The 12,892-nt window shown below is 43.5% G+C and overlaps 1 protein-coding gene across 4 annotated transcripts in view; it reads right to left on the reverse strand.

Annotated features, from left to right (window-relative positions):
• Positions 1-1,711: 1,711 nt before the first annotated feature.
• LOC146797981 (synaptosomal-associated protein 25-like) overlaps positions 1,712-12,892 on the reverse strand; it is a 396,023-nt gene continuing 384,842 nt past the window's right edge. For all 4 annotated transcript variants that reach the window (XM_085625207.1, XM_085625206.1, XM_085625209.1 and 1 more), the window contains one exon: positions 1,712-4,824. In XM_085625207.1, coding sequence (XP_085481333.1) covers positions 4,756-4,824 — 69 coding nt within the window. In that variant the 3' untranslated portion in view covers positions 1,712-4,755. The remainder of the gene's footprint in view (positions 4,825-12,892) is intronic.

Consider the following 12,892-nt stretch of genomic DNA (forward strand, 5'->3'; position numbering starts at 1 on the left):
TGTAGGCGGCGGTAATGTCATAGCCAGTGGGATTGTCGTCAACTGAACGATTGTCGTCGACGATGGAGGGATCGTCGACGATGGTGTCGTCGACGATGGTGTCTTCGTCGACGTTGGTGTCGTCGTCGAGGTCTTTGTTGACGACGATGTTTTCGTCGACGACGAGCTCTTTGTCTGTGGTGTTCTCGTCGACGATGTAGTCGTCGACCATAGAGGCAACGTCGACGGTAAGGACCCCTTTATACTTGCCGTTGATGTAGTTAACGCCGTCGATGGTCTCGACGACGAGAGAGTCACTGTAGTCGTCGTTGGATAAGACACAGGCGTCGACGGTGAACTTGACGCCGAAGAAGATTTGTGGCTAATTTTACCTCTGGAATGGCTTGATGACTGGAGACCTTGGTCTGTTTCTCCTGCTTAAGAGAATCCTTGGTCAAATGAGAGACTTTAGAATGTTTCTGTCTCTCTTCAGGTTGAACCTCAGGCGACCTGGGCCTCTTGTGTGACATAGAGGACGTGTCACTGTCCACATCAGAGGAAGCACTCTGCTTCTTTTATAGCCACAATAAAAGTCTTCCTTCTCTATCTCTCAAGAATTTGGTTGAGAAAGTGCGGCATATCTTACATTGTTTTGTCTGATGGTTGGGATAGAGACAATAAATGCAATCTTTGTGTGCATCATCCACATGCACTCTCTTCTTCCCACAGGATTTACAAGCTCTAATTAATCCTTTTTTTATCAGACATTCTTCTGAAATGTTTAAAACATAAACTTATCTGAGAAAGCTGAAGAACTGAGCAGAGCTCAGGGAGACTCCCCTACACAACGAAGTGCAGTGAAAATCTGAGGGATTCAGCCTCTCTTGGGAAGGTTCTAGAGGGTGCTGGCTGTTGATTGATTGTGTTTTCAGTTTTGTCCTTTTTGTAAAAGGAGACTAATAGGCTATAGAGTACATGGTTACCACCATAATAGCCTATGAAAATATACTATTTACTACTTTGTTATTTATGTACCGTGGGACTCACACTACGACGACGGGGAATAATTCAGGCATGTGAATCTATGAAAGATACCCCAATACTGGATAACTTTAAAGCCCTGCAGCACAGTCCATACTTCAACACTACCCAAGTACATCAACCCCATTATTGGTTGCGAAAGTTCATAAACACTTTATACAAATATAGTCCTCGGCAGCTGTTCTGAAGCTGCCCACGGGCTTGCACATTAGTAACATTTGTGGTTGTTTGAGAGCCGTGCAGGTGGCAGTCAAAAACAGCTGTGATCCCACCACCTTGGTTCACAAAAGCTATCGAAAAGAATGTGGTGCTTTACAATAATCCTCCTCTAGAATGAAGAGCTGTTAACCCAGCACCAAACCAAAGACCCAGCCAGCCAACAGAATCCCCATAACAAACTCCTCTAAATGGCTTAGTGCTGTATGATCACAGGGAAAGAACCCAGCCTGCAAACGAGAAATAACAGGTGGTGACTTTAAGCACAGGTCTCTGGTTGGAAAGCTGGGAAGATTTGAAGGATGAGCCACTCTTAACTGGAAAGTTTTAAAAGCCCCAAATTCTAATTCATTCAAACAAACTGTCATGTATTGAGCCACTTCTCCATGGGCGTGGTATTTCCCGTTTCTGAATTTAGCTTCGTAAACTCTCCATTCTTACATTGCTTTATTCATACACTGACGCAGAAGCCTGCTTACAGAAACAAGTATTGTTTATTGTCAATATCACAAATTGGGAAGATCCTCGGATCTCAGGCTCAGCTCATTTACATGGAGACCAGTTCCTTCATCATTGCTGTGACACAAACGTAGGCACACATGCTTGGCACCAGCTGTGCTGGGTACAAGGCACAGTCAGTGTTGGGGCCAATATGGCATCCATATTGGATTAAAAGACAAGTCAAGTTCGATGCAGGGGAGGGTGGAGTTGATGATATCGGTTGGAAAAGTCTGGGGTATTTGAGACAGGATATAGTCAGTACTGGAGCAAAGATTAAGCCAATGGGGCAAGATGAAGGTGATGCACGCGGTGGAAAGATGGCAATGTTGTTTTTTTTAGATGAACACAATGTCAGAAGAGCAGTAAAAATCAATAGCATGATGTAATTTCTGCAAGAAAGGATTCAATTTTCATGGTAGATGGAATAGCAATAGTAACGGTATCAACGTAATTATGTGGGCTAGTAAGGTGTTTGTGGGCAGAATGGTGTGAGCCTTGGGAGAATGATACATTCACAGTTGTCAGGGAAGATGGAGCACATGTTAGAGAAAAATTGACTATCACAGAGTACATGTCCGTGCCGGTGGATGGAAAGAGTCAGTATTGGGAGCAAGAACAGCAGTGTCTGGAAGCAGTATGAAATTAACACTATTGTGGATCAAAGTCAGTGCTTATGACAGGAAGAAGCCAATGTGAGGACGCAGACTGAAAATATTAGGGTGCAGTTCATTATCGGGGAACAGCATGGAGCAATGGAACAAGTGTTGTAGAAAGATTGAGAACAGTGCTGAGATCAGTAGTTAGCATAGTGGGCATGAAAGAGTTTTAAGCGTGGTGCTGTATCAAACCAACATCAGGTATTGTTTACTTTTACTGTTTTGTGTGCGACAATGGAGTCAGCATTGGCGATAGTGATGTGGAAACATGCTTCAGTCTGCCTTGGATTACAGGTTGAACATAGAGCTGGAAGGTATGCAGCCAGTGCTTGGGGGTTGGGTGGGGGAGGGCATAATGAAGTTTACGTGGAGAAACTTGATGGAGTATGTATTGGGTGACTGATGAAGACAAGCTAGTTAGACATGGTAGAGTCACTAGTTGGAGACTAGATGGAGTAAGTGTAGCTCGTGGACAGTGTCAGAATTAGGGAGATGAGGAATCTGGAGTAGGGGGTTGCGAGGGAATGAGTATGGAGCTCTATGGAAGTAATTTTTTTTACAAGAGGGCATTGGTGTAACCATGAAGAAAAATTAGTGTGTAACACAGAGTTGGAGGGTAGACTCTGGTCGGTGACAAGGCTAGGAATGCTTAAAAGTTGGCAGGGCATGATTTATTCAGGGGGAGGGAAAAGGATGACGTGCATTTTAAAGTCAAAATCGACTAGATGGTGAAGCAGACTAGAATCATACATCGAGAGTAGAATAAAATGAACACTGCAGGCAAGATGAAGTAAGTGTCGGAGCAGGACAAAATCACACATGGCGCAGTACCAAACTGAATGGAGTTTTATGGGCTGGATAGAGGCACTGTTGGGAGCAGCAAAGAATCGGATCAGGCCTCAGGAGAGTCAATGATGGGGCAGGAAGAAGACAAACTTCAGTGGGCAAATTAGTGCTGGAGGCAGAATGACTCGATGTAATGAAAAGTACAATAACAAGTGGTGTAAGCAGCAGTTTCGGAGGCAGGATGGAGTCTGTAGGTAAAAGATTTACTCAATGTGAGCACAGGGTTGATTCAATATTGGGGCGCAGCAATCAATTTGTGTGAACGCTGCTGCAAGGAAGCAGAGTGCTTTACAGACTCAAAGGTAAAAAGACTGACTATTCCTGCACCATGATCTAAAAGGTGAAGTGGTACACTTTTAAGCACAATTTGCAATGCTATGTTATATAATTCATAGAGCGCAACGGTTACCCAAAGGTGTCCTGGTGCTTAGCACAAGAAATCAGTGATTTGAATATGGGATTGAACTTGGGGGTAGAATAGAGTCTTTATAAAGGTGCACAAGGGAACTGTTGCTGAGGGAACAATGTATAATACACTAATCTTTAGTCAGCATGTTACAACTACAATTTAAAAGGTCCACATGTATTTGGGATTCTGTAGACTTTTGCCACGTCACTGCGATGAGGAAATGTTTTAATATGTTCCTTACTGATTCATAGGCATGTTGTTAAAGGGAAATGCAGCACACCGGTACACGTATTCAATCTTGTAGTGACTACTAGCAGTGTAGATGGACAGTGTCCATTAGCATGACATGCAGTTCCATCAACACTTGCTCAAATAACAATAGCACACATTTGTGTGTATGTGTACATCTGTGCAGTGTGAAAACCACCATTAATTTGTTTATGTGCCCAGAGTCCCTCCAGGTGCACAGCAACCGCTGATGAGTGTGTGGCCTGCAAGCTTCCATGGGGGTGAGTGTTAGTGCATATACTTTTAGAGTCCACGTTCTCAAACTCAGGAATGTACAACAGCGGCTCCAGCTTCCTACAGCAGGTTTCTGCAGATGGTTTAATGTGGGTTCCTAAAATTAAAATAATTGATAATAAAGCACTTTTTTAGTGGGAGGGGGGCAGGTGTGATGAATCAGGAGAAATTAATTGTGGTTTAAAAATATCCGCAGGCATTAACACCATCAGGTGGGTCTGCTGATCGGGACAACATTCTTGCACCCAAAAAAAACAAACTGCAAAATGGGGGCGTGGGGAGGGAGAAGGGCAGAGGATAAATGAGAAGCATGCACACTTCTAACAGAAGTAACAGTGAAAATTAGTTCAGACGTAACAGCATCAGTGCCTTATATAACAACACCTGGAGTATCGGAGGAGTAACAGTGCCAGTAGTAAGAAACAGACAGATAACTGCAGCATCACATCACAATGCCAAAGCATTGCATGTGTAGGGTATACTGTAGGAGACCACAGAGAGAGGCGCAGGCAGAACTGGGGCTATGGGCAGGGAAGCAGTAGGAAGGAGAGACAAAGCAGGAGCAGGAAGGCTCGTCTAAACCTCTCAGGCATGCTTTAGGATCTTCTTGGCCTTGGTGTTAGCCTCCTGGATTCGATCTTCGTTCACAATAACCTAGAGGAAGAAGAAAAAAGGAGGGTAATGTTATTTCTGTATGGCTCAGCATCAAAAGATAAAATGGAAAATGAATATACGTGATGGAGAGAATGGCTTTGGAATAATGATGCATTGAAATTGCGACTAAGGTGGGAATTGAGGAGCGAGGGGTAGAAGAATGAAAAGGGGATGGAGGTTACAGTGAGTCAGTCATTACAACATGAAAAATAATACTAGCTATATACATGAAGGAAGCAGGAGCTCGGAATCTTATCACTGGATTGTAGATTCCATGAGACTGGCTGTGCCTGGACAGTTCTGAAGGACTTAGATGTTCAAGTGAAACGACACAATACCTGTAACAAGTTTTGACTGTTGGCTATGGAACGCCATACCACTGCAAGTGTAAAGAACCTCCAAGTAACTTAAGTGATCCTGGAACAATTTTTAAAGTGGGTTTGCTGACCCACACTAAAGGCAGACGGGTTGTGAAAACTATTTTTGCTAGTTAAAGAACGCCATATATTTGATCGCAGAGTGGAGACGTGGTGGAAGGTCTTTTTGTAGATTGTAAACAAAATTTTACAGAAATATGGCTACATAAGGTGCTAGAAAATATTTGTTTATAGATGGTTAACACTTCCTCAAATTGGCTTCTTAGACCAAAAAAAGACACCTGAACCATTACTTTTTAATCCCCTAGGTTTTGACTGGGGGTGAGCAAGGCCATAATCACTTCCAAAAATTGAGATGGTATGTGGGAAACCTGGTGTCTCAACATGAATGAGTACTGTACAATGAGCCATCAAGCTTCTACTTAACACATTCCACTTCAACTTCCACCAGTGACAGGTCCAAAGATTATCTGCAATGTATCAGTTGTGTCAACCAGACTTCCATAACGAAATATAAGAAAGGGCACTACTTAAGTTTAGGAGCACCTAACAGTATGAAGAGATTGGGAAGCACTGGCCCTCTAGTACACTTTGTACAACAGAGATCTCAGTGTATATAGCATATCATTAAAGGATAATGAGCCAACTTTCAACCAGCAGTTGACAGCCTTTTAAAGGTAACGGAATTCAGGGAGACTAAGCGCCTAATTTGCAGACCACACAATACCTCAAAATGGAGATTACAAGTACTATAGTTAATAAAAAGATATTAGATATAATAGACTAAAACAATAACGGAATGCCCGCTTCACAGTGTTAAAAGGAACACAATAGGGCTCATTTAGAGCAAAGCCCTAGTGCAAAAGGTGGCTGTGGGAATAACCGACCAACTGGGCTGAACTTGCCAATTCAGAATTTTGAGGGTACAAATGAGCATAACACGTGGCAACACTGGAATCACATATTTTTATGTATTTTTTCCCCACCAGATTCACCACGAGCATTTGCAGATTGTTATGAAGGTTGCTTTATGAGTTCTGTACTGCAGTTTTACTTAGGGACTAATGTGGTACAAACAAAGAAAAGTTTTTACAACTAAATTCATGTGTTTCAACAGTGATATGCATAATATCAGATCCCCGCATATGTTGTTTAGCACTACAAATTTCAATATGTATGATAGATTGCACTCTAAGCCAATAATACATTGGTCTTGCCTGTAATACGTCACACAATACTATGAATTTTGGGTTAGTGATAGTTTCAAGTTTAAATAAAGAAAGAGAAATAATAAATCTACCCCACTTTAACATATGTAGGCACCACATAAAGTACATTTAATGTGTCATTTGTTTCGACATTATTAAAATCATTGTTCAGATGACACTTAAGGGTAGAGAGAGACTCTTGAATAAATTGTACATCTGCACCTGTAGGTTTAATCTTTTACATGGCTGCAGAGTACCTCATTTTTCAAATTCACAAAGGTCTCAAACATAGTCTGAAACCGAAAGCAGTCACAGTTTTCCAGGCGTGCTCCAGTAAAAGTTGAGTAAAATCACAATTAGGTACATTAAATAGCACATTTTAGAGGGGTAAACATACTTATTACAATTGTGCATGCGAAAATGCCTCCACTTATTACAACAGCACTTTTAATTTTCTTTATACTTTTTCTCCACAAAGAAAATATTTTCCTTGTGGAGAAGCCAATTCTCCAACACCAATACCGCATTTGGTGGTGTTTGCTTCCATTCCATGTCGAAAACAAATTTATCCCACCACTCCACAGATACATTTCCAACTGTTTAAGGGGTGAGAATATGTAAAACCCACAAACTCACGGTGTCCTTTTGCACATTTTCAACACATCTTAACGCTGGAACTGTCACCCACAACTGAAAGAAGGTGCAATTGTACATAGTTTCTCATAAACCAAGTGGAATATTATGCAAGAGTTGAAATTCACAATTTGTGGATTTCAAAAATTAATATGATTTCATAAGTGAATCGGGCACAAAGAGCACATGTACTTCATATATAGTTCACATGCTTCTGCAGCATTTGGAAACACTTTATTAAATTTAGTTTGTAATGCTAACAGATGATTTTATTTGCATGTTTTAGAAAACCTTTGCCACGCCCCAATCTTCGACTAGGTTCGAATTACAAAATTCCCTAACTTTGCAGTAAGAGAACAGAAAAATAAAGCACAGATCACAATTTTAACCCCTTCGGTGCTCATGACGGAAAACCCCGATAGCACCAGTGAATTTTAATCTTTGTGCAATGGTTTTCTGACCCCCATGCGTGGGATCGGCCCGATTTGACGGCCCACGTGCCCCAGAGGGGGGTGGGGGTGGTGTAGAAAACCCACTAGCACCAGGGATATGTATATATTTATGTTTGACGGAAGCCCCTTGGGTAAGGGTTGCCCCAATGGGATGGGGCATCAGTTATTATTTGCTTCTGGCTGTTTTTCTATCCCCCTTGGTAGCAGATTGTCCATTTGGGTAGAGACATAGACTGTTATAATTTAATTGTTTTACTTCTTGTCATTTGCGATTGTAATGTTTAATCAGACCCTCCAGGATTTCGCGATTAGCAAAAAAATCGCGAAATCGGCACTTTTGTAAAAATGCCGCGATTTTTACAAAAGTGCCCGCGAAATCCTGGCATCCTGGCGGCATCCCACCCCCATCCAGCAGCAGACAGCAGCCCACCCACCCCTCTTCCTCTTCTATTGTTCTATTGGGCCAGTGGCTCTTGCCACGGGTCCAATAGACCAATAGAAGGGGGGTGGTCCTCACAGCAGGCAGTGCTGACGACTCGATGACGACGCGACTCACCTGGTCTGGAGCGGCGCTGCTGGTCTGGATCGTCATCGTATCGTTGTGGCTGGTGCTGGTGGTGGATCGTCGTCTCGGGAGGCCCAGAGGCCCAGGTAAGCTGCTGTGAGCTGAGCGCTGTGAGCTTGTTTTGAAAGTCTTTAAAAACTTGCTTAGGTTTTATACATTTCAATGTACGCAATGGTTTTAATTAATACAGCATAATAAGACTAATGGCCCTCTTGCACCCTACGCTTGTATAGTGTACTTCACTGAAAAAGAGCCTTTCCATGGTTTGTTCGTTCCTAAACCCGCTAGGGAACGGTGGCTGACAAATATTCATTCTACAACTAGCTGTGGCTTTCACAGAGAAAAGCACAGGGCCAACTTCAGCCTTAAAACCAGCTGACAGCCTGATAAGAGATTATAGTAATTGCTCAAAAACTGTAGGTGAGCACTACAAACAAGCGGGCAACTGTTATAGCAGGACCTAAACAAGAACCAAAAAAGTATGGTGAGCTGAGCGCTGTGAGCGCTGAATTGGCTGCTGTGAGCGCTGAATTGTTGGGGGCCCGCCGCGTGCCCAGTGTGCGGCGGGCCCAAGCACCAACCACCTGCTACCAGTCCCGGGCCCCGGCGTCAGTGATGCCATTTGCTGTGATGCAACTGATGGACAAAGGGCACATATTTTCATTTCCTTTACTCTTGGCATTTAGTTAATCTACCTCCGCTTGAGGCTGAAGTTCTTGTCTTGTCAGTTTACTTTTGGGAAGAAATAAAGATGAAAGAGATATACGTTTGCCTTTTCTCTGAACACAATGCATCTTGTGAATTTAGCTTCAGTCTCTCTCAGGCAGATATGCCAGAGCAAGCAAAAACACGTTCTCTGTACAGCTACGTGGTGACGCCAGCCCTCCAGCCCCAGGTTCCTTCTTCTGTGTTATGTATAGGATAAAAGGATAAAACGCATGTTAATTCTATTGCTGTTCAGTCTTATCATTCGCTGACTTATGACTTCCATGATGAAGTTTCACTTGGCTTGTGTTTTTATGACCTGGGAGTGTTTTTGCCCTCTCTGACGCAGGTGCAGGAGACAGCGAGGAGCGAGTGAGGTAGTGTGAGAACAAAGACGGACAGAAGCAGCCGCAGGTGAGATGAGATGCGACCTCTTTTTAGAACATTTCAAATGATGAATAGTTTTGCTCTTTCCTATATTCACAATAAATCATGTTTATATATTTATGTGCTTATGCAGTTATGTATATAGATGTCAGTAAGAAGTCGCCAGTGGTCACGGTCGGTGGCAGCTGGTGACATTTGAAAGTGGTGTGGCGTAAAACAATTGTTGTATTTTATTGCGGCCAGCGAGAATAGCGAGCGAGCCTGCACCACCTAAGGAGGGCTGGGGGGATGAGAAGTGGGCATTTTTGTCGTTGGGGGCCCGCCGAGCACAAGGTGTGCGGCAGGTCCAGGTGCCATTCTTTTGAGGCCAGCTGGTTATGCGGGCCCAGGGGCACAAGGGGGTGCTGTGGTTTTTAGAGCAGCGTAGTGGGGGGTGTGCCATGGGAAGGGCTAGCAAATCCAGCTGTAACTCCTTTTTCTTCTTTTTTCTTCTTCTGTAGAGTCCCGGAGGCAAGGAGCTGCTGGTTCAAGAGTCATTGGGCAGTCTGGCAACTAACATCTGCTTCCTGCTGCACAGAACTGGTAAGACTAAGTTTTGGTTTCTGTATGCTTCCGGGGAGATGCTCCTGCAACTAAACTTGTACAAATTTGTTTCACGCGGTTAGGTTTTACTTTCTTTGCAGGTGGCTCCTTCCCCTTCTTCCCATTTTTGCCCAAAAGTGATGCTTATGTTTTTTTATGTTTACCTCGCACCCCCACTGCCCTCCACAGACTAAAAGTTGCCGAGCGGGACCACACAAGTGTGCCATTTCCCTTCGAAGGACCTCTGCCTACCTGTATGTTAACGCGCCATGTATGCAACTTTGCTTCAGAGTCCCATGCATTTCTAACCACGTTTACCCTATGCTTGCTTAACTTTCCACCCAACAACTGCAATGTCCTTTTCCCCTTTGGAACACATCTAGTAACAACAAATATATTTGTAGGTGAGTAACGCGAGTGTGCCACAAGCCAGAGATCTTTTGCATTCCAAGCGGCCAGCAAGCCACCACAACAAAACCCCGATGGAGAAGTTTATGCAGCCTTTGAAGACTGTGAAGCACCGATCACATCTACCCACCCATATAACTGCAGCATTTCGGGCCAAAGAGTACAGCGCTGTGATGCATGCGGATGGTGGTGTGCTGTTTTGCAGTGTGTGCAATGTGGCGGTGGATCACATCCGGAAACACACTGTTGATATGCATATGAAGTCCCAAAAACACTTGAAGCGCTGTTCAGATGATCCAGACCCTCACTCTTCGCCAAAACGTGCCCGTCAGATGACTGTCAACGCACTTTTCACAAAGAGTACAGCTGCCGGTGCCTCAAACCAGTAAATTATAAGTGAGTGGGTCAATGTCTGCACAGCGCTGAACATTCCGCTGAGCAAAACCGACCACCCTGTGCTGCGCAAGTTTCTCCATGAGCGAGTGCGAAATGGTGGAGCAATACCTGGAAGTCATCAGCTTCAAGAACGTTATCTCCCAGAGAGATATATAGTAGCAAAGAACGAGCTGAAAGAACACTTGCAAGATCAGAAGATCAGTGTTATATTTGATGAAACACCTGATGTTGAAGGGCGGTGTGTATTGAATGTGTTATTTGCGGTTGTCTCTGCGCAGGGTGGCTGTAAGATCCACACCCACCTAGCGGACACAGTGTTCCTCTCACAGTGCAACCATGGGACTGTAGCGCAAGCAGTTGTGAAGGTGCTCACAGAGTACAACATAGCCTTTCAGGACGTTATTTCCTTTAACACTGACAATGCGGCATACATGCTCAAGGCATACAACACTGTTTTGAGAGATCTGTACACAAACTCCATACATATCACCTGCTTGGCACACATAATGAACCTTATTGGAGAGTCATTTAGGAAGCCTTTTGTGGAGCTAAATGCTTTCCTCCTGTACTTCTCGCGCATCTTTTACATGGCCAGGAGCAGAAAGAGAAGGTACCTGCACCATCTTGCTGAGAACCATGGGATGAAACCACGGATGGCACCTGATCCTTGCAGTACCCGGTGGAATTCTTGGTTTGCTGCTGTCCAGTACCATTGCAAGCATTTTGAGGCCTATGCTGGGTTTGTTGAGTCTGAGATGCAACTCAGCAAGTCTCCCCCAGATTCCCTTGAAAATCTACAAAGGATTTTGAACAGCGACGAAAGAAACTGCATAAAAGTGCAATTGGACATTGTGGCCGAAAAATGCCAAAACATTTTGCATCTGATGGACTTATTCCAGAGTCAGACACCAGTGACAATGAAGGTGTATGATTATTTGGAGGACCTTCACATAGACCTAACAAACAATTCAGTCCTCACTCTGGAGTCACTACAACCATTTCTGCAGATGACTACAGGGGCTAAATTAACTCTGACACAGAAAAACAAGATAACAGCCCAGCTCAATGAAGCTTTTGAAAATTCTCTGGAAAAGGCGGGCAAATACATGGGGGAGGCCCAACCGGGCATTGGGTTCTTGAAGCAAGTGCGCCTTTTCAATCCTGCACGACTCTGCATCCTGCCTAAGGACAAGAGTGCATATTCTGCCATCCCTGCTTTCAGCGAAGTCCCCGATCAGGAGCTTTGCCTCTACTTTGAACATGTAGGCCCAGAAGCAGTACAGGCATCTGTTTCTGGGGTGATTGACACTGACCTTTTTTGGTGTGGGATGGCTGACCGCATTCCAGTCCTTTCACAGCTTGCAGCTGTGTACAAGGACTGTGTGACCAGTTCTGCAGATGCTGAAAGGAGCAACAGCATCTACAAAATTATTTTGTCAGCCAGACGATGGTCCCTTTCAGAGCAATCCATCCGGGCATTATTGTTCCTGCATTATAATCAGCAGCACAATATTGGGCTACATTTGGACTGCTCAGAAGAACTGCAAGATTAACACGACAAGCATACAGGTACCCTGGGCATTTATTCAGTAACAGGTTTATGTCCTATTTGTAGTCTTGAAGACAAAGTCTCTACATTGGAAATAAACCAAATATACATAGCTTCATGGTGTTAAATAACTCAAAAAACAAAGAAATCTGTGTTTGTTGTAGGATAAACTGCCAAATAAAACGCCGCTAAATTGCCGCTAAATTTCCATATTTGTGCCGCTAATTTTCCATATTTGTGCCGCTAAATTTGCTAATCCATGCCGCTATATCCTGGGGGGTCTAATTTCTCCCTTTCATTCTAGTTCAAGGCTTTTGCTCTTTTGACTGATGTTCCAGGTTGCGGTTTCGTCACTGGTAGTTCTGCAGTTTGTGTAGTTGCATGTGTTTGGTAAGAAAACGGTTTTTGTACTATTTACTCTAAATGAGTATCATTTCCTTGCATGAATGTGTTTTTCTAAATGGTGTAATAATAACAGTATGTTTAGCTTCTGTTTTATTGTGTAAAAATCTTTTTGCATTTGTGCTCGATGTGTATCTTGTTGTCTTGTGAGCAAATTGTTTTGTTTTTCTTTCTAGTGGGATATCGTTGTTTTTTTTGCTGTGTCCCTGCAGAGTGAGGATCAGGGGGTATACAGAGAAAGTACAGATGGAAATCACAAATTTCTTTACATGAAAAAAAGGCTCATCCTTAAGCCACATGGATAAAAACCGACATCACAAAATCCCGTAGCCATGATTGTAATCAGTAACACAGTGAAGAATCGCTGTTGGACCAACTGGCAAACAATATAGATGTCGAAGTTT

Source organism: Triturus cristatus, chromosome 9, assembly GCF_964204655.1.
Source record: "Triturus cristatus chromosome 9, aTriCri1.1, whole genome shotgun sequence".
In the NCBI taxonomy this organism is placed as follows: Eukaryota; Metazoa; Chordata; class Amphibia; order Caudata; family Salamandridae; genus Triturus; species Triturus cristatus.